The following is a 25,773-nucleotide window of genomic DNA, read 5'->3' as shown; positions in this document are numbered from 1 at the left end:
GCCTGTCTTTTTTTTTTTTTCTGTTTTTTAGGTTTGAAGTGTAATCCAGCATCCATCACTATCCAGAAAATGTCTTATGGATCCATTGATGGGAGTGGATTTGGGAGCAGGAACCCATTTGGAGGCCCTTCCAGACAAGGCTATCAACCTCTAGGTGAAGTATTGATCCCCTGCTGTAATTTATTCCACCTGGCTCCCCGAGGGCTGAGGTTTAACTTGCTCAGGTTCACTGTGCCTGCTGTGTAAATATCACACCCTCTCCAGGGGTCATTCCTGACACTGATTTTCAAAGGTGAAACCCAAACTTTTGCAGTTTGATTTGCGTGATTGAGGCCCAACATCTTACCAATCTTATCATGCTCAGCACTAATGAGGGTTTTGGAGGAATTTTGAGGAACCAGGAGAAATGCAGAATATTCCCTAAAGTGTCTTGTGTCTTTTGTCATCTCCCCATCACCTTTACAAGAAGTTTGTCTCAATGGTTATTCTAAGGCAGGAAGATGGAGGGAGTAGATGAGAGGATGTGCAAAATGCAGTGGGCTGTGCTTTCCCAGAGGATAACTTTGCTGTGGAAGCTGCTTGAATTTGGGAAACATGCTTGGATGTGGCAAACAGGATCAAAAACTCACTCAGGAAATGCTGAAACCTTAAACAGTAGCTTGAAAATGGCTGTGGATTTTCTCTTTGTGTCGTTTTTTTAAGCAGAGGCCAGACCAGCCCTAGGGCTGATCTGGGCTTATCTAGTCTGGCTTTGAGCAAGTCTTTTCATCTGGAACACATCCTTCATTTTGTTCCCAGACCTGGCTTGCTCTGGTAACATGGCAAAGGGATCTCTTTTCCTTTTTTCACCAGGGAGGAACGTCACCACTCCCTCCACTTGCCTTTGGTTTCAATATTCACTAACACAGCCTGATTTGGTGTTCATGTTCTGAGGATTGCAAATGTTCTTTGGGAAGCATTTTTTTTGTTTCACAATTAGTGATTCTCCCTGGATGGAAAAAAATACATATTAAAAAAAAAAAAAAGACAAAAAGCAGAGGTTTCTCTCTTCTTAGAAATTTGGGTTTAATTTTGATTTTTTTTTCTTTGAATAGGAAGAAGGTATTGAAGTAAGTACAAGTTGTCTGTTCAGTTGTAAATACTGATTTTTAGGCTGTTCTGCAAGGCAAAATAAAAAGCATAAAAGCAAGAAAAAATGGGGTACTTGGGCACAATCAAAGAACCATAAGAAAAGATAATTGAAATGTGGATTATACAAAAAATGGATCTCAATGCATTGCAGCTTAGATTAAAAAACAATTAAAAAAGAATATTTATTGTGCTGTATGAAAGAACCCCTGTTTTTAATGCAAGTTCACAGAATAACTCAAGACACTTGAAATCTCTAAATATTTGAAGAGATCCCTTATTGTGCCCAGCTTGCCTGTGGCTTGGCCTTTGGAGCTGTGATGCTGAAGCCACCCTCTGTGGATGGCAAAGAGGAGCTGGTGTGGAAAATTCAATTATTTTGAAATGCCATGGTGTGTTGGAGGCCTAGCAGAGCCTGTTGATGCTCTGGGTTATGGCTTAGACTTGAGTGTTGGTTTCCCCTGCAGGCTTGCACACATCCTGTCTGGTGGCATTGCCATGGATACATCTCCAGGGTTCTCCAGCATGGATTTTCCCAGCCAGCCAAAATTGGTTGGTCCCTTAGCTAAGCATCCCTGTGGAAAAGATTGCAAGGGGAGGGACCTGTTTGCATTGGCCAAGGCACCTTGGAGAAGTTTCCTTTCTCTGTGTCTCAGTCAGAGGTGGGATTGTTCAACCTTGAGAAAAGAAGGTTTAGGGGAGACCTTTTCATTTGTTTCCAGCATTTAAAGGGTGGCCACAAATGACTCTCTTTTCACATGGCAAAGATGTGAGGTTTTGGGTGCAAGTTACTCCTGGGGAGATTATCAGAGACTCAGACAAGAGGAAAATGTTTTGCAATGAGAAGAATCAGCCTTTAGAATAACCTCCCCAGAGAAGTGGTGGATTCCAGAATGTTGAACAATTTTAAAGTTCATCTGGATGGAGTGCTGGGCCATCTTGTCCAGGCTGTGCTTTTTCCAAGAGAGGTTGGATCTGATGATCCTTGAGGTTCCTTTCCAGCTTGGCATTCTGTGATTCTGTTCTGTGCTCATCTGAACCTGTGTCCCTTTGCCACAGAAGATGGACACTTTGGATGCCTTTTGTCACAGCATCCCCAAATATTCCATTAATTAAGTGCCAGGAGAGGGTAATGCAGCACTAATTATCTGCCTCCTGCTTCTGGACAATGGATGACTGGCTTGCTAAGAAAAATTGCCTTTTGTATTAGATCATGGTGTGGCTGGAACAAAGGAGCGTGGCCTTCCCACCAGCATTTGTGTCTCTGCTCTCAGCAGGGACAGACCTTAATGGGAATGTTCTGTGTGTGCTTTAAACCTCTCCCTCTCTTTGTAGATAATAAATAAATAAAACCAGGTATCCCTGCAGATAAATGTCCAGCAGTGGTCCAGTGGTAATATTCAACATCCCACAGAAAACCCTGAGATACAGCAGCAATAAAGGTGTTGGGGGTGGAACTGCTTCATCTGTAATACAGAGAGAAAAAAAGAAGGGAGGGCTCAGGTTTAGTTTGGTTTTGTTTAATGAGGGGTGATACTGCCATGGGGGTTTCCTCTGTGCTTATGCATCTGTTTGCCTTGGCTCTGTTTCCTCCATGCTCGATCCAAATGTGCAGCCAGGATGGAAAAGTTTAATTACTTGATGGTGATTCCCTTGGCTCTGGGCTGATGTGATGATGGATGGACTCAGAGCCCGTCCTCAGGCCATGTGGAGGTTAATGTTGCTGACCAGCCTAATTAGGGAGATCCACAAACTCCATCTGCAGAGTTTGGGGAGGATCCTGAGGCGGTGTTTTCAGAAATCTGGTTTGCCCTGGTCACCTTGGTGAAAACTAGTTCAGACTCTGGTTTTGATGGTGGATATACAGGATTTTTTGGGGAAAAACAAAAACAATTATTTTTTTATTATTATTATTGTTATTTTAATATTGGCAGGTTTTAGGAGGAGGGAGAGAGAAGCTCAGCAGAACTCAGATGTTCTGTGGCCTTAACCAAGGAGCACCCTGAGGTGTGTCACAAGCAGGATCACCAGGATTACCTGGACTAGAGCACTTTGGGAGTTTGGTTGTCCCACAGCCACTGAGGGACAGCCAGGAGTGGCAGGTGGAGGCATAAGCCATGTCTCTGCTTTGCAGCTGGGAGTTACAACCTCCTCCAGCAACATCTGCTTCTCATATCCTCATTCTGATCCCCAAAATCATTGTAAACTGAAGTGTTACACTGTTTCTTTGTAGGAGCTTATTTGGGCTTCATCTGGGAATTGGTATTGCATGGACAAATTAGAAAGCAGGTAGTAGAAAGTTATTGTTTTGTTTTGGGTTTTTTTTTCTTTTTGTTTAAAGTTTAAACCTGAGAAATGGAAAAGATTTATTTCAAAAATACTATTTTTTAAGTAATGTGATATGTCTAAGATAAACAGAGAGCAAACACTGTATAGCAGTAGGGAACTCTGGATCCTACAGTGTGCAACCTGCACTCTCTACCGTGCTCAACCTACCTTCCCAAAACCATCTCTTTGTGGGGAAAATGAACAAAACCTGCCTTACACAAGGAGGCATATAGGTCAGGGAATTTAAATAGCTTGGATTAAAATGCTACAAGACAGGAGATTTTTAACACTGCTTTTATTAACCTTACTGTAACCTGGACATTAAATGCCAGCTCTGAAAAGGTAAGGTTAATTTCATATTCCAGCAGTGCATTGCTTCCAGGTGAGCTCAAGGGACTGCTGGGTCAGTGCTTGATTTGGCTGTGACTTCATTTAGACCATTTCCCCCTCAGTTTCTCCTGAAGATTTTGTGTGGGACTCTGGCCAAGGTTGTACTCAAGATCTATCACATGTGAGTGTTTATCCTGGTTGGATAAGGTTGGTTATCTTGTCACTGAACAAAATGAGATTGGTCCTGCAAGTTGTCCTTGGCAGTGTTCTCTGGTTGTAAATCACCTAATTACCATTTCAATACTTAGCAATTGTTAAATGATTTTTTTCTACCTTTTTTTTTTCCTGGAATCTGGTCTATAATTTTCTTTGCCCTCCCATCTCTACCACTCACCTGCCTCTGTGCTGCACCAACCAGCCCTTGGGTGGAAAGTCATTTGCCAGAGCTGGCAGTGCTGTCACTGACCTGTCATGGAATTTTTTAGGTGGGAAAAGCCCTCTGAGATCCTCAAGTCCAGCCATTAATTCAACACTGCCAGGTCTACAACTAAACCAAGTCCCCAAGTGCCACATCTACACACCTTGTAAATCCCTGCAGGGATGGGGACTCAGCCACTTCCCTGGGCAGCCTGTTCCAGGGCTTGAAAACCCTTTCAGTGAAGAGTTTTTCCCAAATATCCAATATTCCTTACAGATGAACCACCCTTCTGTCCTCTCCAATCCTATTTTCCTCCTTTCCATCAGTTCAGGGAAGTGATTTAAAAACACACCATGGAGTTCATGGTTGCCTCCAAGTTTGGCAGACTCACAGAGCTCCTGTGCTCCATGGGAGGGAGATGTTCAGATGGTGGTGACCCCTTTGGTGGGATGAGGCTGGCAGAAACTCCCTTTTCTGGGCAAAACTCACTCAAAAGCTTGGGTGCAAACCAGCACCATGGCCATATGGGAAATAGTGAAGGTAAGAAGTTTTCTAGAAAGGTGGTCAATAAGCAGCAAAGTTAAGAGAGTTTCTTTGTGGTTGCACCAAGAGGAGGAAATGTGGGAAATAGTAAAGGTAAGAAGATTTCCAGAATGCTGTAAAAGCAGGCCTTAGAAACAAAGAACAGAAAACTTAGAGCTAGCTGCACCTGCAAAGTCTGAAAGTAGAAAAAGTTACAGTAATACAGCAAGCAAGGCCATGAAACAATAGCTTGAGTTTTAGGCTTGGCTAAGGTAGACCTTAAGACTGCAGAAAAATATATTTAGCAAGATAGTAGACAGTTTTAAGCTTAATAATGAAATATTGTGAATTGTTCATAGAAAGCAGACAAGCAAGCATTGTGTGAAACAGGTGTATGTGTACTTTTAGTGATTGGCTACAACAATTGTCTGTAGGCTTTAGCAATATGCTGTTGGCTGGAAAGTTTTTAAAATGCTCTGTAACAAAGGAATCTTTGGCTGCTGCTGGCAGGATGTGAACTGCTGCCATCTTTCAATAGTCTCAACCATGTTGTGAGGCTGATGCTGCAATAAAGCTCAAGGAAGGTGTCCCAACAGTCCCATCCCATTGTGAAAAACCCCAACACACCTCACCACCCTGTGGCCTCACTCAGCCCCAAGTCTGGTGTCAAACCATGGGAAGGAATCCACTGCCAGCCCCACATCTTGAGGCTGCAAGAGCTGAAGCACAGAACAAACTCCTGAGTACACAGGGAGTCCCCCTGGGGTTGATTAACACTGAGCAGGTGGGTAATTCTGCTGCTCTTTTGGGGTCTGAGCACTGCTTTGGTTTTTCTGGCTTCTTAAATTAATTGCAGTACTTGGAATACTGGAATTTGCTGAAGGGAAGTTGAAACCCATGGTGGTTGCAGTGCAGGGCATTGTCCAGAGGGGCTGGTGGGAGGTCCAGGTCTGGTTATGGCAGCTATTCCTCACTGGGGCAGTGAGGAGCACTGTCCATAGTCATGCATTTAAATGTCCTCAGGAAAGAGTGCTAGAAAGACATAAAAACAGTGAAAGAAAGCAAGAACAAAATTGTTGATTTTCTGGGGGATGTTCAAAGCTACTATGCAATATTAAGAGTGGTTTTTTCAAAGGCTGAAGTCTCAAACTGAAGGGCTGGACCAGATCACATTCAGTAATTTAAACAAACTGCTTTTGGGATGGAGTCCTGTCAAGTGTGGAATTACAGAATCATTACAGTTCAAAAAGACCTCCAAGATCATCAAGTCCAAGGTTCAAAGGAGGGAGGACTGAAGATGTGACCTCCTGTAGCAGCTTTTCTCTGTCATGCTTAGGTGGGTTCACAAATATTGCTCCAAGGTTTCCTCCTGGACTTGTCTCTAATTTAGAAAGCTCTAAACAATAATGTGGCTTGTCAAGTGCTGTGTAAAACATTTCTGAGAGTCTTAATGATTGATTTTGGCTTCTAGGTCTTGGGTTTCATCATATTTTCTTAAATTTATGGTCCCACAGAAGTTGAGGAGTTGGGTGTCATATTTAATAAGTCACTAGTAAAGTGCAAGTTAAAGTCTAAGTGCAAACAAAAAATCATAATAAGATTATCTCTCTCACTAGACAACCCCCAAAACATTCTTGTGGCATCTGCAGAATTATTTCATATTGTTTCTCTGCTATTGTGCAAAACTTCCAAAAGTTATATATTTATTTTCTTAGTCCATTTTCACTAGATTTAGAAGATCTTCTCTTCCTTACATCCAGTTCTTGGAGATCTTAGCAATGATTTAATGAATTAATAAGACTAAACTTAAGAAAACATATTAAATAATAATGAACAACATGTTCTATAGCAAAAGGAATTGCCAGGAGAATTAACTTTCAAACACAAATTGACTTTGAAACTGTTTGTTTTGAAAACCTCTGCCCTATCCCTTTTGGCATTTTTAACATTATAATGAATGTTTTGCTATAATTTCAGTATTTCAGGAATTGGAAGTGGTTATGCATTTATTTCTATTGCTAGCAAAACCAGAAGACACCATTGGAATAAATAAGTATTTTATTGAAATATGTGATGGTGAGCTGACAACTTCTTAGCAGGAAGAAAAAAAAAGCAACAAAACCAACAAACCAATACAAAAACTTCTTGGGTAAAAATAAGCTTTTTTTTTTTTTCTTTACCGATTTTATTTGCTATTCCTGATTATCCAAAGCAATTTTAATACAAACATATAAAACTCATGCTGGCAGTCCCAGTCTTTGACAGAAAATCAGAAATCAAAGACACTCACCTTTCCTTAGGCATTTCAGCTGGAAATGCATTTAAATATCAGAACAGCTCAGAACAGCTTGCTTCATTTTCCACTCAATTACAGTGGAATTAGAAGTAGTTTAAGAAGATCCTCTGCCCAGAGCTGGCTTGTTGTGTGCTAGAGGTGCCTTGGTAGGGAAAGCAGAACAGAATTAATGTTGCTGGTGGAAACTGTCCAGTGGAAAGTGTCCCTGCCCATTGCAGATGTTTGGAACCAGATGTTTTTTTAGGTCCAGCCCAGGCCATTCTGTGATTCTGTGATTCCATGAATGTGTTTGTGTTCCTTTACTTTCCCAATGTGTGCCCAGACCTGGGGCTGCCCTTCTGGGATGTCTTCCCACATGAGTGTATTTCCTAGAGGAGAAGAGACTGTGCTTTAGTTTCAGTTCCTGAAATGAATTTAGCCCAATGTCTTTTCCCTTCTGGCTGCTCTTTCAAAGGCTTTTCTTCGTCTTGCAGGCAGAGGAAAGAAAGGTTTTATTAACAAAATAAAACTCAGCTACTGGCTCATTCAAACTTTCTACCAGCTCTTGTCTGAGCTGTTCAGACCTGGACAAGACATCAGTGATTTTAAAATGAAAGAGAGAAGATTTAGATGAGATGTGAGGAAGGAATTCTTCCCTGTGAGGGTGGTCAGACCCTGGCACAGGGTGCCAAGAGAAGCTGTGGATGCCCCATCCCTGGAGGTATTTAAGGCCAGGTTGGATGGGGCTTGGAACAACCTGGGATGGTGGAAGGTGTACCTGCCCATGGCAGGGAGCTGGAACAGGATGATCTTTCAGGTCCCTTCCAACCCAAACCATTGGAAGGGACCCGAATCAATGCTTCCAAGATTTTTTAATTCTGTACATTGAATCCAGTTGTGTGGTTTTGAAAATTTGAAAATTGAAAAGTTTCTCAAGAGCACTTTTCTGGTCAGGAGAGCAGAGTGCCCCCCCAACGAGCCGTAAGGGAGTGCTTGGCTCTGTTATGAAATTCCTGCAAGTGCTGCAAGTCTTCTTCAACATTTTCTACACCACTGGGCTTCCACCCTGTGCTTTGCATCCTGTTCTTTCCATCCTGGCACTACCCAATGCTCGGATAGGATCTGCAGCCTGTTTTTCTTGATCTGTGCCTGCAAAAAAGTCCACCTGAAACAAGATACAGCTGAAATTGAGCAGTGGGATTGCTGCATGACCTTGTGTGAACATCTGTCCATGTTTGCTGAATGGGGATCCATGGGAAATAGGATGAGGCTGGAGCAACCCTTCTGCAGCTGTTTGATTTTCCATCAGAGCTGTCTCCACCTGCACATCCCAGTGCTCCCCAGTGTCCTGCTGTGCCAGGCAGATGTGCTGCTAGGATGGTTTCATTCTTAAATTGGGGTAGAGCACATCAGAGCTTATTCCAGGTTTGCTGGAATATTTCCAGTGTCTGGAGTGGTGGCTGCATCCCAGTTGGGTTCATCGAGCTGTCTCCCCAGGGAGGAAGCAGAATCAGCATCCAGACAGGCTAAATACTCCAGCCAGCATTATTTCCTGAGGTTCTGCAACTCCTTTCCTGCAATATGAGTGGAAGAAATCCCAAACTTCACTGGAAAAGGTGGTGTCCAGGAACAGACTGCCATTTCTAACACAGCTTTATCTACTCCATGTTGTATTTCCTTCTTGTGAAGGTGCTGACACTTTTTATTGCCATTATGGCTGCTAAAAGGTCTTTTTTTTTCCTATTGCTTTCTTGGCTTTTTTATTAATGTGCTCATCAGGAAACCAAATGAGGTTGAAATTGAATTCAGCCTGATCCGTCCTAGTTTGGATATCCATGTACAGTGATGCTCTGTCTCCTGCACTATTGCTGTAATAACCCCAGGAAATTTGGGAGTGGACATTCCTGGGCATTGGAAGAAGAGCTGCAATTCTGGCAGGAATTTGCTTTGTCCCAGGCATTGCCCAGGTGTGAATCAGACACTGACACAGCTCAGATTCTTAGCCCAGGTGAGACTGTGCTACCTCACCCTGATCTTTGGCTGCAAACCAAACTTGATATTAACTGAATTGCTCCAGAATTGGGGTTTTTTGGTTTTTTTTTCTGCTGCAGAATTTCCACTTGGGTTTTGGCTGTGAAAGGGAACCAATCCAAAAAGTCTAAAACCTGGGATAAAGTTTAGGAAGGAAAAATATCTTTGTTGCCTGTGCTGTTGTGGTATGGACAGTGGGTGCTGCAGGACCTGCTGGGTGAGATGGAACTCTGCGTGTTTGAGATGTTAATGTATTATTTGTATATAAACTATTAATATTTAAAGTCATAATATATAAGCTTACAAAATCTCTGTGCATGAATGCAGCTGGTAGCCTACCAAGTGTCTGATCTTTTGGAGAGCACATCCATGTCTTGGTTCCTCTGTTACTACTCCGTGGTGTGGCCAGGTGCAAATATCTTAACTTCCCTGTTTTCTTGTTTCCTTCCCCTCCTAGACTTAGTATTATCCAATTAATTAAATTTTTGAGGACATCGAATTTCTTAATTGAAATAGTTTTCTAATTAGAAATAAAAGAATTTAGCATCCTCTGTGTGTGAGTGAATTTTCCTTTTTCTCTTTGAAAATGCAAATGGAGCTTTATGGCATTACCTTCTGCCAAGAAAATGGGGATGGAGATTTATAGAGATACTGAAAAAAAACACATATTTTGGTTTGGGACAAATTTGGAAGAGAACTTTTAAAGGGATGATTTTTTTAAAAGGCAAAATTTAGTAGCCTTTACTTTCACTTCTTTGAGAGAAAAAGATTTCTTTTGGGAGAAGTGTAAAAAAACTGTTTATTTAAAAAGCATTCATAAGCATTAAAAAATAAATGATATTAAACAATAAAACCTTTTGTTGTTTTGAAGAGATGGAAAATTCAGAAAGTCTTTTTGTGGATTGGAGAGAGAGTTCTTTTTGAGTGTGTAAAGCAAAGGAGAGCTCCTTTTCTTTCCCCTTGCTTTTGGAACCAGTCTTAAAGGTGCAGGACTTAATATCCAGCATAGACAGAACAGATGAGTGTGGATACAAGCATCATAAAGTCACCCTGGGACAATACAGTTGTGGATTTCTGTTCTGCAGCCCCACTCTGAGGATGTATTTATTTGCAGAACTCACACAAATCTCACTTCTGTACATAATGGAGGGGTAGACACAGCTGACCCAAATCCGTATGACACAAACAGAATTTGAGTGGAGGAGGGAAAAAAAAAAAAAAAAAAAAAAGAAGTAAAGCTTTTATCCACGCTGTCAGCCCAGAAATATTATTTGTGAATATCTCTTCTTCCAGGTGATGTTGGCTTGGAGACTGACAATGGCAGCTAGAAGTGGGCAGGGATTAAAGATCAGCAGGGGAAGGACTTGACAGATGTAAGCAGGTAGATTGGGGATTAGGGTGAATTAGTGTGGATGGAAAGCATTTAGGAGCAAGGAGGGGTTTTAAATTGGATGTTAGGATGTATACACTGCAGATCTTCCCCAAATTTCTCTGTTAAACTTGGATAATAATGGCTGGGATTTATGAACACGTTCAGTGGCTGTTGGTGTGGCTGAAGGTGGTGGTGCTGCAGTGGTTGGGTGGAAGAAGCAGCTTCAAGAGGTTCTGAGATGCACAAGTGGTTGTGTAGGTGTTTGTAAAACCAATTTCCCATTATTTCTTAATCCCAAACTGGAAAAATGTTTTGGGCATATCTCTGTGTTTCTCACCTTTTTTTCTGGCTGCTGAGGGCTGCAATGGGATGATGATACTATTATTTTTTCTATATGAGCACATGCTAAGTACATCAAAAATTCTTTAATTCCTTCTTCTGAAGCCAATATTTTTAGTGGAAGTCAAGCTTGACTTGGTAGGCAGGTGATTTTTGGGATACAGTACCAGGATTAAAATATTCCCAATGGACTTTTTTACACTTTATGTCCTATTTTCAGAATCTCTCTAAGGTCTGACCTCAGAGATCTCCAGATACCTGATGATGCAGCCGTGGGTGTGGAAGTGGATCATCCAAGGTTCCCCTTTCTGCTCTGGAAGGTTTTTAAGAATTTCTTGAAATTTCAACCAATGTGGCTTTGTTTTTTTGGTTGGTTGGTTTTCTTTTGCTTTGGTTTTCTTTTTGTTGTTGTTGGGGTTTTGTTTGTTTGGTTTTGTTTGTTTGGTTTTTTTTACAGCCAGTCAAACCTGATTGCTCTTAAATCCCTTGGTGCCCAGCAATGTGCTAAAGTGGAATATTTCCCATGGATACTTCTGTGTTTGGCCATTCCTTGCTTTGAAACCTTCACTCAGAGATTTGGGAGTGGATTTTCAGAGAGACCAAGAATATTCCATACATGTGAATGCACAGAGCATTATTTGGTTAGGTGGGGAAATGTATTTTATTTTCTTTTCTCTAAATGCTCTTCTCAGGTCCTTAGTGGAGAGCAGAAGAATGAAGAGCTGATCACAACCATGCTGCATAAAACACAATGCTCTCTGTTCCTTCTCCTCTACTAACAGAGATACAGAAATGGAAACAGGGATACAGCTGGCAAAGTAGAGGGACAAAGTTATGTAAAGAAGGTTTCTTTAAGTCATAAATCCCTCTGAGGATTTTTAAAGTCATAAATCCATCTTTTAGGGCTGGAAATAGCACTGGACTTGAACTTGGCGTGTAAAACAGGTCTGTTGCATATGGAGCTGTGTGGAAGCAAGACCACTGGGAACCATCCCATTCTCCCCTATAAAAGAACTTTTGAAGGGAAAAACCAGTCTTGAGAGTCTGGAAATTTCAGACCTCCTATACTTTTTCACCTGTGTGGAGGCAACCAAAGTAAAGGGCTGAGCAAAGTAAGATTTTTGTATCACTTTCTCCCACCTGTTCCTCTGAGTTCTTTTTTATTAATAATTTCACTTCTGCAAGATGGTGTAAAGCAGAGATTTAGAAAGGGATTGCTGTAAAATATAGTTTGTAAAGAACTTGGGTTTATGACAAAATGCAGCAAAAAAAAACCCTTTTACTGCACTCCTGTAGTAGTCTTTTTCTTTTAGGTTTGTTTCAGGTACTGCAGGAGTTAACCAGGTGGGGTAGGAGGAGATGTCAGCTGATTTTCCTGAAATGCTTTACCAGCCAGACTGTACCAGATGGCTGGGACTTTGAACAATACACAGATAATTCCAAGCCAGGATCTAACAACAATAAAATCACTAAAAAAATACAGGATATGTGTACCTGAGGGGAATGGATGTGCAGTGTGGGTGTATATGTTTTTTGAAATACAATTTGGAGCTTTCTGTCATATTGTCATTTCATGCCTCTCCTTTTATAGTCTTACTGCTCAACCAAAGTGCTGTTGATTCATACTTTTAAATTTTGCATCTGTTAACACAATTTCAGTATTTTCAGGTTTGTTTTTTTTTATTTTCAATGGGTTTTTCACATTAATTGCTCGTTAGTGAAGAAGAAACCTGGCCATATTTACATCTTGACAGGGAGAAAAAGTTCATGTTTATGTACAATAGGAAAATAGCCACCACTGTAGCAAACAAGACCTTCCTTTTGGGAGACTGAAATTCCTGGAGATAGAGAGGTTGGACCACTTTGTATTTGGGGAATACCTGGAGCCCTCTGCTCCCACAAGATGAGGGATTTTAACTGACTTGTTAGTGTGTCTTAATGTCAGTGCTTCTTTTTCCCTCCAAAAGCTCAGATTTGACTTGGTATGAATCCAGCTTATTTTATTTTATTTTATTTTATTTTATTTTATTTTATTTTATTTTATTTTATTTTATTTTATTTTATTTTATTTTATTTTATTTTATTTTGATGATGTCTAGTTGGTTGGCAGAGGGCTGCTTGTCTTGCTGCTGCTCTCCAACTCTTTTGTTTCTGGTAGATCCTGTCTTTTTTGGTCTGAATGGACCATTCCCCCTGATTTTTCTTTTTCTTTTTTTTTTTTTTTTTTTAATTGCTGTGTTTTACTTTTTCCAGGAATGTCTGAGATGTCCTCGGAACTGAGAGAGAGGGGTTGAGGACAAGGCCAGCATTCCAGCATCATCCTAGATAGTGGCAGTAGAAAACCTTAGAAAAACTCCTAATAGCATCTCTTCTCCTTGGCATTTGCATCGGGAGGGCTGTGAGTCAGGCAGGAGAGGTTTCACTGCTGGAACACCCTGTGAATTCCTCTTTTGGCTGAAAATAAAAGCCAGCCTTGCTTTTGGGAAAGAAATGTTGGGTATTCCACTTGATTTGCTCTATTTCCTATTTCTAAAAATCCCACCCCCTCCATATCCAATGGTTTAGACACAACAGGAATTCAGCTTTATTCCCCTTGCCATCTTTTTCTTTCTGTGTTCTCCCCAGTTCTTTTCATCCTTCATCTCTCAGTCCCTCTCTTGCTCCTGCTGCTTTCCTTGACCAGGTTTCCCAAAGCGAAGGCAATGCCATTGTTTATTCCTTTTTTTTTTTTGTGCTGTATAAATACTTTTCCTAGTTTGGCACAAGCATATTTAAATCCACATCCTGGTCAGTGCAGACTGAGGAATGGCTTTGTACTAAAACCCAGCTCTCACCCTGAAATTCCCTCGAGCTCCAGCTCTGATCTGCATGGGAACCATGGGCACACCTCTCAACCACTTTGCTGGGCATTCTGTTTCAATGCTTGACAACTATTTTGGTGAAGAAATTTTTCCTAAAATCAAATCTAAACTTCCCCTGGGGTTACATGGGGCTGTTTCCTCTTGGCTTGTTCCTTGTTCCCTGGGAGCAGAGCCCAGACCCCGCCAGGTTCCTCCCTCCTGCCAGGGAGTTGTAGAGAGTGAGAGGGCTCCCCATGAGCCTTCTTTTCCCCAGGCTGAACTTTCCCCTCTCATCCAGATCATCAATAAAGATATTAAATAGGACTGTCCCCAATACTGACCACTTGTGATCAGCCACCACCTAGATTTAACCACATTCACCACCACCTGGATTTAACCCCATTCACCACCACCTGGATTTAACTCCATGCACTACCAGCCAGTTTTTTACCCAGAAAACCTGTCCAATCCCTGAACATCCAGTTCCTCCAGGAGAATATTGTGGGAAACAATGCCAAAGGCTTTTCTGAAGGATCCTCATGTGTGTCTTGCTTCCTTGACATGGAAGAGGGGAGGGAGGAGAGTATTATCACCCCTTCCTTGGAAGGTTTCCTTTCTTGCCCAGCCTGCAGACAGGACAGCACTCAGGAGACCAACTCAGGAGTCAGGATAATTTTTCTTCTGTTAAATTTCTTCTCCTGTTGTTTTCTAAGTCATATTTATTCACCCAGGATGAGTTTTGGGAGCTGATTTGCATTTCAGCAATGACTGTGTCAGATCTAAGTGAGGCAGGAAAGGAGGGGAAACCTCTACAGTGTGTCAGAAAATGAAGATGATTTAGTGGCTGCCAGTCCTAAAGGATTTTAATGCAGAGGGCCTGAGAAATCCTTAAAGGAGAGATGTCAGATTCCAGCATGAGAAGTAGCTCAGTTCCTGGGAGGAGGCTCTAACAGGCCTTTTAATGACCCCCAGTGGCCGAGATCAGTTTCATCTGCAGCTTGGCAGAAGCACATGCCCACGGAGGAAAGGCTCTGCAGCGAAAGTCGTGCACAGACCTTGGCCAGGCGCCGGGGAATGAAGTCGTGATTAACCCAAGCCTGGGACCCAACTGGAGTTTCCTTGTGGCAGGGCTGGTTCCTGGGCTGCAGCATGTAAATGCTTCCCCCTGGACTCCAGCTTGGCTTCCTCTGGCTGTGCTTGCATTTAGAAGATCAAAAAATAGATCAGAATATTGGCTTTGCCTTCTGGGAGGAGCACCACCAGGTTTGAAGATGAATCATTTAAAAATAAACAAATTTGTGTGGGTGTGCTCTAATGCAGGAGCTGCTCTGCACCTTTTTTTTTTTCTTTTTCCTTTTCATTTCCCTTTTTTTAATATACTTGATAACTGGCCTTCAAACTTCAGTACTTCACAGGAAGAATAAATGTAATTCTCCATTTGGATGTTTTGGTGGGCTAAATACTTTGCTTTTTTTAGAGAGGATGTTTCTATTTCTAGATTTAAATTTAGAAAAGGTAAAATGCTTATTGATATCAAACTTGTGACTGCTCTGCTCACAGATAACTTGTAAAACTTGCTGCTTCAGTACTGAAACTACATTTGAGCTGGAGCATGGAGGCTTGAGAAACAGATCAAGCACTTGAGTGTGTTTGTAGAAACCTTGATTTTCCTTCATAGTTTGCACTGATGAGGGTGCTTAGAACACAAGGCTCTGTAACCATGTATTTTGATTCTAAGCTGTGTGGATAGCTTAGATTTTATGCTTTGGCATATAGAATTAGGGAGTTTTTTTGATTGGTTGCTCCAAAGTTGGTCCAGCTACCCATCAGTGAGTGAAAGTTGCTGTGGGAAGGCATCACCATGGCCAAAAATTCATCTGAGCAAAAGAGGGACCAATTATTTCTGTGACCCCAAAGCATATACACAGCTCTAATGGTTGTGGTAAAGGGTAAGGAGATTAAACCCTTCTCCTTTTAATTATAAAAACCTCCTAAAAAATGAATGCTTTGACAGACCATTCCCTTGTGGGTTATCTTTCCATTCTGTAACTTCTCCATAGGTCCTGGAAGCTGGTGTTGAAACATCAATTTCTGTCCTGATCCATTGGCTCAGGTCTTGTCTAATATCTGTGCTTGCCTTGGGAAAAAAATTATTTGGAGAAAAGTCTCCTGAATTTTCTGCTGGAAGAAGTTTTGGAAGGGAGGGAGTATAAAGAGGATAAAGAATCAGTTGATGTCTATAGAACAGCACTGTATAAATTTAGAGAGATGAAGGATAAGGCAAAAAAACCCCAAAATCTCTTACAGGTGTGGTTACAGTATCTGGTTGGGACTTTATGATTCAATGAACAGATTCATAGAATCTATAGAATAGTTTGGGCTGAAAGGGACCTCAAAGATCATCCAGTTCCACCACCCAGCCATGGGCAGGGACACCTTCCACTATCCCAGATTACTCCAAGCCCTGTCCAACCTGGCTTTGAACACTTCCTGGGATGGGCAGCCACAGCTTCTCTGGGCAACCTGGCCAAGATGAGACTCATTGCTGTCCTCAGAAGGAGGTTTTGGAAGGATTTCACATCACTGCTGCGTGCGGGAGTGGAAACAAGTGGGGAAGGAGGAGAGAGATGGAGAGAATGGGTGTGGCAATCCCACATGGCAGAGCAGTCCTAAGTTCTTCACTCAGAGAGTGGTGAGGCCCTGGCACAGGTTACCCAGAGAAACTGTGGAATTCCTATTCCTGGAAGTGTCCAAGGCCAGGCTGGACAGGGCTTGGGGCAACCTGGGATAGTGGAAGGTATCCCTGCCCATGGCAGGGGGGTGGAAGGAGTTGATCTTGAAGGTTCCTTCCAGTCCAAACCATTCTGTGATTCCATGATAAGACTCAGGAAATGGGGCTGCCATCCTCAGGGCAGAAGAAATGGAGAACAGCAGGTTGCCCCATCTGCATATTTCGATTTCTTCCAAGTAATTGGGGACAGGCCAAGGTAAAGCTGCAACCCCACTTGAGTAAAAGTAACTTTCCTGGTGGAACTCTTCAAACATTGCCCAGTGTTAGTGTGAGATCAGAGGAGAAATGTTTTGTGCACGGTGAGTTTCCCACTCCTGAGACTGGAGCAAGGATATGTCGCTGACTTTGTTAATAGGAAAACAAGATCATGGTGGAACAGAGCAGAGTGCTCACTTGGACACGATCTCCTGACATTCCTGGTGATTGCATTTTATGCAGGATCAAATACTGACTGTCTTTTGAAGCTTTCATGGTAATTCTTCAAGGTCAGCTTCTTGTGTTCCAGAAAGGACCCAGGTGAATGGTAAATTCTGCCTGATTGAAATCTGCAAGGCAGAACCCGGGTCCTTGCCTCTGCAGTGACATAATTTTGCTCTGGGATTTTGGAGCAGGCACACACAAATGGATTGTAATATAGCAGGCATGTTTGATGTCCTGTCTTAAATCCCAAACTATTAACTTAATTAATGTTGTAGGCTCTTAACACCTTTCCCTACTTGTGAGCTACCTTGTGTGAGACTGGAAGATGACACTGCTTCACCTTTCCTGGCCTTGTTGAGGCAGAAATTTGTGCTTTTTGGTCTGCATTATTCATTTCCCTCTCAAGGTCCTGATCAGTCTTTGATGGAGAGCTCCATGTGGGCTTTTAGCTCTGGGGTTAAGAAGCTCTCTCACCTCATGCCAGGGGCAGGTGCACTTAGCCAGTTTGTGTAAGGGTACATTTGTAGGTACACAAACCAAATTCCACTTTCTTAGTATTTCAGGGGTATTTTAAGGGGCAAATGAGCTTCTTTTCCCCACTGTAAAGGTGGATAATATAAATATGAACTCTTTTTATCTCCCGTAGTACTGTCCACTGACACAACCAGCCTAGTATTGTGCAAGTGTTTGTTCTTTTAGGGGTATACTGGTGCAGAAAAAGGTGCAGAATTTTTCTATTTGATTTGCTGTTTGTGTGGACAAAGGGGAGGATGAGATGGTTTAGCTGCCATCCAATGTGGACAGTAAATTCTGTTTGAGCAGTGCAGTGATGTGTCACTGAAAATAAACTATTTGGAATGGGTGATTCCTTAATCAGATGCTTTTAGGTATTTCCAAAGTGTTCAGATTAGATCTGAAGCTTTTCTGAAAATAAATGGGGCCCAGAAGTCCCCCAATTTTTCAACAAGAAGGTCTCCACCTTTCTTCCATAGGAAGAAGGGATGTGGGAATTGTAGGAACTTGTTTTTTCCTAGTGTTCGGGACAAGACTGAAGATTTGGATACCCCAAGGGCTTACCTCAGACCTGATACTGATTCCATCAACTTTTCTGGGCAAAATCTGACACTGCACTTCTTTCTGTAATGATGTTGATAATTGTGTTACATGTTGTTCTTTCCTTTGTAATTTTGAAGCATTTTGAGGATCTTGCTGTGATTACAGAAATTGCAAAGAAATAACTTTTTGTTTCCAAGCTGTCAGACTGGGCAGCAAGGAAGGTGGAAAAATCTTTCCCTCTTCTTCTTAGGGATCAAAATGCTGGTAAAGGATGGGGAAAAGCTGGGGTGTCCAGTGTCCTTCCAGACAATTTGCCTCATGTTAATTCCCTCACTCCCGAGTGCATTTCATCATCGTAAAAGTCTCATTGCAGATTTTGCTTTGAGTGCTAAAAGCTTTGCTCCCCTCTGCCTTCCTCTGTGATTTAAAAGCCCCAGATGCTGATACATCTCCGAGGCAGAATCTATTACACTTCTCCTGCCAAGCAGAGCTCTGGCTCTTGCTTTATTTCCCTCCTCCTAACACTCAATTTGCTCTTTGTCAGTGCTCAGCTGGCCCCATTGCTGAGCATCAGCAGGGCTCCCTCCATGCACTGCTTCCCATTGGCTGTCTCCTTCTTAATTTAATTATCCATTTCTAATGGATATTTAATGTCTGAGCTGAATTTACAGCACCAAGGTCTTCCTGCACCTTCTGTTTCTCCAGGAGTGTTTTGGAGAGGACATGACTGACCATCCACCACCTGTGCCAGAGAGAAGAGCTGTTCTCCAGGGTGGGAAAGGCCTTTATCAGTGTTTTGTTTTCTTTTTTTTTCTGGAATGTGGATGCTTGTGAATTCACTTGTGTGTACTGAGCTTCCTGCCACTTTGTAGGAATTGCCAATGTTCCTGCTTTCTTCACAAATTATGAGATGTGTTGAGAATGTCTTTGTCCACTTGGATCTATTCAGGTGTAAGGTTGCCCAAAGAGGATTTCCAGGTTGCCCAGAGAAGTTGTGGACTCCCCATCCCTAAAGGTGTTCAAGACCAGGCTGGATGGGGCTTGGAGCAACCTGGTCTGGTGAATGACATCCCTATCCATGGCAGGGGGTGGAATGAGATCTTTAAGGTTCCTTCCAATCCAAACCATTCTGTGATTCAGTGATTGTTGTATGGCATGGTGCAGGGATAACTTGGTCTGGGATTCGTAATGGAAGACAGAAAAACCTTCAGATTTCTGAAAAAGAGATAAAGACAGCAAGACCTCTTGCTGCTGGCCTTCTAACAGGTACCAATTGCAGTGCATCATTTCTTCCCTCTCTCATCTTTTGTCCCACATGAAGTGAAATGAATGGCAAAGATGTAATTTCTCAGGCATGAAACCTTGTGTGGGTATGTTCTATAGGGTAAAAACAAACAAAATCACAAATGAAAAGTGTGAGCTATTTGCTTTCTGGGAAATTTCTTGCTTTTGCATCACAGCTTCAGCTGGGAAATTCAGGTGTAGTTCAAAAGTGGAAAAATAATTTCCTCAGAGGGGTATCTGCCATAAGGTGGGAAACTAGTAAATGAAAACTGTTAATATTTATGTGAATATCACTTCCAAAAGCTAATGGAGAGGGATCAGTATTCTTTCCCTGGAAAATAGGGATTAAATCTGTCTCTGTCATCCAGTTTCAGCTGTGGTTCTGGTGCATTTATTCAATGCTTAATATTCTCAGAAAAACTTACACTTCCAAGTTGTGTTTTCCCACCACAGAGGGACAGGCAGTGCAAATAGAGTAGGACAGGTGGTGCTGTCTTTTGGGAAGGCAAGGACAGAAAACATCTTGCTGATGCTTAAGGTGTGCTGTTGTGACCCTGGGGTTTGGGAAAGCAAAGCCTGGGAATGCAATATGTGTGATCTGTTCCACCAGGTATTTCTTGGACCATAGAGTGGATTTAGCTGAATTCCTCTGGAGGGAATTACTGTTTCTCTCTCCCAGTATAACTGATCCTCGTGTACTGAAAATAAGTCTTCCTCCTTTTCAAGGACAGCTGCAGTAAAGAGAGCTTAGGGATGAATTTACTCTTCTATCACCTCCAGTGCTGCTCCATAGCAAGAGGAGATAGAAGGGTATTTTTTTTTTCTGCTTTTCAAACACTATTTATGTGGGCTGTAAATATGTTCAGCAGAATTTTTTTAACTCTTAAGAAAACCAGGGGTTTTAAGCACTCCACCAGAGCAAGGCACTGTGTTGCAAATGCATCTCTCCCTCTGGAGAGAAGGGAACAGGGCAGTAAGTGGCTTTGTGAGAAGCCATCTCAAGTCACTTTGTGCACTTTGCTGGAGGGTTGCTGTAAGAAATGGCAGAGCCTACAGCCCTCACTCTTTTTTTTTTGTGTTTTTAGCCACTGGAGAGGATAATTCAATACATTCTCCTGAAGGGGCACAAGGCTCTGTGAGCCACCAGCTCGGCTGACAGTTTAGGATGGCTGGATTTAGTTTAGTGCTGCTCCTAAGCTGATAGTGGCAGGGCTATTTAGCTCAGACACCCTGTCCTGGTGTGGCTGCCAGCCTTCAATCTGTGCCTGGCAGGCTTTGGTCTCTTGGGCTCTCTGGCCTAGTGGAAGGTGTCTCATAGTGGAATGAGATGATCTTGAAGATCCTTTCCAACTCAAACCATTCTGTGACTCTGTGATTTTTTTTATAATCTAAAGAAAGAAGGGATGGGGTAAGAAAAGTGACCAGACAGCTTCCTCACAATCTGTGCCAGAGCTGACAATTCAATTCTTGCCCTTGAAGCCTCCAGAGGATTCCTTAGAGCTGGGCAGGGTTCTCTCCCATGCTTCTGCAATGCAAAAAAATGGTTAGACACTAATCACAGGAATCTGAAAAAAAAATAAAAATACAAGAGTCCAGAAGAACAGCTATTTTTTTTAAATTTATTTTCAGCACTGGGGGAGGAAAATTTGCTGCTACTTGCAATTTGCCCACATCTGACAAATGCAAATAAATATATGTAGCTGTAGAATCATAGAGTGGTTTTTGGGTTGGAAGGGACCTTAAAAATCATCCAGTTCCACCCCCCTGACATGGACAGGGACACCTTCCATTACACCAGCTTTTTTAGAGCTCCATCCATGGAGCCTTGGACATTTCCAGGGATGTAGCAACCACAGCTTCTTTGGCCAACCTGTGCCAGGGCCTCACCACCCTCACAGGGAAGAATTCCTTCCTAATACCTAACCTGAATCTCTCCTCTTTTAGTTTAAAACATTAATTCCTTGCCCTGTCACTGTCTGCACGTGTAAAAAGTTCCTCTCCCTCTTTTCTGTAATCCTCCTTTGATGCTGAATGCACATATTTGGGTCTATCAGATGTAAGTATAATGTTTACCAAGCTCTGTTCTTTGCTCAGAAGGACTGGTAGGACTTAAATCTGCTAAGAATAGAGAAGGTCTCTCCCTTCTTCCAAACCGTGTTTTCCCGGTTGTATATGTCTCCTGCCCAAGGACACCAGTGTGGTGTGAGCATAATTTCCATTTTGAGACAGCAGGATTCATGGGCTGGATGGAAAAGACAGGCCTGGCTGCCTGAAAGGAATGAACACCACAGTGCTGAACTCCTGCCTTTCATCCCATCCCCTGTTTTGGGGCTCCAGCCCTGCTTCACACTCCAGCAAGCTGGTTGTTCTTGGAGGGGCTGTTAATAGACACATGTCTGTGGGATCAGGCCCACCCCTAATGAGCAGATTTAATTAATTAATATGCCTGGCAAGTTCATGTCCTGGGCTTGAACAAAGAAACGTCCAGAGTGGGCTCTTGTGGGGAGGAAGGGTTTAATCGTGCGTGTACACGTGATGGAATGTCAGGGAGCAATTCACTCCCAGCAGAGGTGCAGAAATGGTGATTAATAAAATTATAACTGTTTATCCTACTAATTCTAGGGTTTAACCAGGCTGGTGGTGCCTTTCCCTGATTCTGGAGATGGTGCAATTATTTTCATTTATGCAAAACTTGGATAATGTGATAGCTCGAGTGCTTACTCCGATATAATTATATGAAATGTCAGTTTAAGAAATACTTGGGGAAACCCCTACCTCTGTCAACCAGGAATATACCAAATGTTTCAGAAAACAACTTGTTCCTTGCTATTAAAAAAAAATCAGGGCAGAAAGCAGCACTGTGTGCTGTGTAATGTATCTTGAATAATATAGTAAATCTTGAGTATTATAGTAAAGTTGAAACAGTAGATGTGACTTTCCTTTAAAATTTGGAAAGATGAATAAAACAGCTTTGTGTAGTTCCTGGTGTGACTCACAGATGCCTTTTTATTCTGCTGAGTCTCAAATATGGTGAATAAAGGTAGAATAAAGGTTGGGGGGGAAAGGTGTAGTTAACTCTTACAGTGTGGATCCTCTGCCTCAAGGAAATAGACTTCTGATTTAGAAGGAAGGCCTGGGTGAATATAAGGAATGGATGAGCTCTTAGCTGAGATCAAAGAGTGTGGGATTTTATCCCCTTGAAGGCTTTGAGGCACAGAGAAGCCACATCAGTGTAACAAGTTGCCGTGGTTTGTCCAGTGAACCTGACACAAATGTGAGATAAATCCCACACACTTCAATCTTTCACATGGGTGTAAGAAGGGCAGATTTATCTTGGTGTGTTGTTGACTGAGAGCACATTGGTTTCATGGTCTCAGTGCTGTGGTTTGGTTGTGCATCGCCGTCATCGAAGCAGTGACACCAATCACTCTCACTTCTCACCAAGAATTCAGTCTAAAAGTGCAAAATGCAAACATCCCCGCTGAATCTGATTGACCAGGAGTGATTATTAAATTTCAGACGTGTGTTTTTGGTGGGATTACTAAATTTCAGATGTGTTTTATGCTTGGATATATCCTTGTTCAAAATGTGGATTGCGCATCCTTCTGCAAGAGCCAGGAGATTCCAGCAGCCTTCAGAAGTTTTCTTTTGATGCAAACTACTTTTGAGATGCAAAATATTTGGAAATCTTTTTTGAACATAAGGCTGGATTTAGCAACAGCCTTGTGGCATTATTGGATCAACAAGCACTTTTTTCGCCAGTGTCATAAGAGTGTTTGAAGAAATAATTGGCTGCTATTTTGGGGTGCAGCTTAAGTAGAAAAATATGAATACAAAGTGAGGAACTTTGTCTGTATTTAAGAAATACTCTGCTAGACTTGGGAAGATAAGTGTCGTGTTTAGAAGAACAGACAATAGCTCCTTCTACTAATTATGGACAAAGACTGCCTGAATTTTAAGGAAGCTATCTAGAAAAAGGAAAAAAAAAACTTTTACATAGGCATTGAGAGTATTTTGGGTAGTCTTTGAATAACAATTTTTCTTCCTTGGTAGTTTTCTGCAAGACCAGTAATGTCTGTATGGGGACTAAATATAAGGAATAGCTGCAACTTGATTAATGGTGGAATTCTGCATATGTCCTGATACAACATCCAGCCAAGGTTAGATGGGGCCCTGAGAAACCTGATCCAGTCAATGACATCCTGCCCATGGCAGTGGGCTGGAACCGGGTGGTCTCTAAGCTCCTTTCCAACCCAAACCATTCCATGATTCAGCTCCTCTCTTAGGCAAAGGTGGTTACAAGGCTTGTCAGTGTGCAGGGATGTTCTTTACATGGTATTGTAGACCCTAAGACCAGTTCTAGGTGGATCTTGGAGGTCTTTTCCAACCTTAATGATTCTATGATATTCCATTCCAGTCAAACCTCTGGATGAGATGTTACAAATTCTACTGGTAAGGGAAGAAGTGTGTTTTTTATAATAAGCTACTGGTACTATTGCTGCTCCTCTGAAGCCTCAGATTTATTTTTGGGAGCTGAGAAGCCCAAGTTTCTTTTTCTCAGATTTTTGATAGACATCCAAATTCAATCTTCCAGGTCCTAAATGGGGTCTACAAGACAGCTGAAGAGGGACTTTTTACAAGCATGTGTGGTGATAGGACAAGAGAGGTGGTTTGAAACTGAGAGAAGCCAGGTTTAGATTGGTTATTAGGAAGAAATTCTTCCCTGTGAGGGTGGTGAGGCCCTGGCACAGGTTGCCCAGAGAAGCTGTGGCTGCCCCTGGAGGTGTTCAAGGCCAGGTTGGACAGGGCTTGGAGCAGCCTGGGATAGTGGAAGGTGTCCCTGCCCATGGCAGGGGGTTGGAATTACGCAATTTTTAAAGTCTCTTCCAACCCAAACCAGTCAGTGCTTTATCCTATTTAATAAATTCTGAAAAATGTTGCAATAGAAAGGATCAAGAGTCTCTTCTGGTTTAAAATATTGGGTTCTTCATCATAACAAAGAAATTTAAGGTGAGTTGTTTAAGACTCTGTAATAAGAATGAATTTGTCTTCCTGGACTTGTGCAGGAGTTTGAGTGGGAACTTCAGTTCTGTAAATCAGGGTTAATTTGACCCATTTATGAGAAAGTAAGTTATTTGTAGGAGCACAATACCCATCCCTCTTGTTTCTGCCAGCAAAAGATGTTCCCAGCAGAGAAGGTGCCTTTTGCAGGTCTGGTCTCAAGTGGAGCTTGATTTACTTGTTGTTGAGAACTGCTGGGGACATTTCTGCTGCTGGGTCGGTCTGTCTGTCTGTCTGTGTGAGATGTTGCTGTTCTCCCTCTCCTTACAGTTCTTAAATCATGAACAAACAGCTCTTTTTGGTGATTATCTCCTTTAATATGTGTAAGGTGCTCCCAGTGAATCAGTTCCCAAAACTGACACTGCAGAGCATTTCTGTGGCTATATAATTCTGTGTCATGCATATATGATTTTTTCCCCTTTGTCATACATTTTCTGGTTTTGTGAATTTTTTTAGGTGCAATTCCTTGGAACACTGTATAAAGGCTCCTGTTTTTAGTCCTGCAGACCCTGGCAGGACTTTGATTGGGCTGAGTCATCCTCCCAGCCTGTGCCTATGTCCAGCACCATGGAATTCAGCCTATTTGTACAGGCAGCTTCAGGGAGATAAAAACTGCTCTACAGCAGAAAAGAAAAAAGAAAAAAAAAAGTCTGAGGTGATAGGCAAACCTATCAAAAATGTGCTTTTCAGCTCTGAAGTAATATGAAATCCTTTGAAAAAAATCAAAGTATCTTTTTATGCTTAGGCTATACCTACATAATTATTTCATAGGTAATCACCTGAGTTCAATCAATGAAGCACAAAAGAAACTCTACAACTTCTATTAACTACTTTCCCTCAGAGCTCTTTCACTCCTTTTCCCATCAGGTCAGTTTTCTTGGTAGCTGAGCACATGGTTAATAACTTTAGATATTTCAAGCCACATTTGGGGATCTGTGTGTGTGTCAAACACCTCTGCTCCCACAGCCATGGACATTCCCAATTTTGCTTTTGTTCTGCCACTTGGAGAATTCATGGTAGGCACTTCCATAGGCTTGAAGTACATTTGGGATAGGCCTGCAAACCCTTGGAGGAGCCTGGAAATTTGGTGTGCTCATCACTGCCATGCTCCATAATTAATTGAATGACTCCCAAATGATGTAATTTTGAGCTTGACTGACCTCAGAGAAATTTTGCCCTGATTTCATGCAGAAGTCCAGCTCAGATCTGGAGGTTGCTCTCTCCCAGGTGAGCACTGTAACCTGTGTTATCCTAAAGGACCAATAAAAAAGAGTTTATATTAATATTTTTGTCAATGAATGGCATCACCCATCAGCCCGGGGGAAAACCAGTCTGTGCTCCTGCCACTGTTTGATTTAGTCCTGGTGAGTCAGAGCCTTTAATTCTCTCTGCTACAGCTCCCTCTGTAAATTGAGGATAATTATTGCCTTCCTCAAAATTCTGAGGTATATTGGAAAGTGAGGTTTGGAAATATATTTTGTTTTTCAGACATGGATGTGTTAAGATTAGACTTCCACCTACTTTTTGTCATCATTCCTGCAATTATATGTGTTGCATTTTCTGATAATCCACCCTGGC

The 25,773-nt window shown here is 42.0% G+C and overlaps 1 protein-coding gene across 5 annotated transcripts in view; it reads left to right on the top strand.

Moving 5' to 3' along the window:
* Window positions 1-25,773, top strand: part of TSNARE1 (t-SNARE domain containing 1) — a 450,161-nt gene that overhangs the window by 99,675 nt on the left and 324,713 nt on the right. For all 5 annotated transcript variants that reach the window (XM_059867827.1, XM_059867836.1, XM_059867801.1 and 2 more), the window contains one exon: window positions 32-154. In XM_059867827.1, coding sequence (XP_059723810.1) covers window positions 70-154 — 85 coding nt within the window. In that variant the 5' untranslated portion in view covers window positions 32-69. The remainder of the gene's footprint in view (window positions 1-31; window positions 155-25,773) is intronic.

Source organism: Haemorhous mexicanus, chromosome 1 (assembly GCF_027477595.1).
Source record: "Haemorhous mexicanus isolate bHaeMex1 chromosome 1, bHaeMex1.pri, whole genome shotgun sequence".
In the NCBI taxonomy this organism is placed as follows: Eukaryota; Metazoa; Chordata; class Aves; order Passeriformes; family Fringillidae; genus Haemorhous; species Haemorhous mexicanus.
Note: the sequence above shows the minus strand (reverse complement) of the source record. Positions and strands in the feature narration are given on the sequence as shown.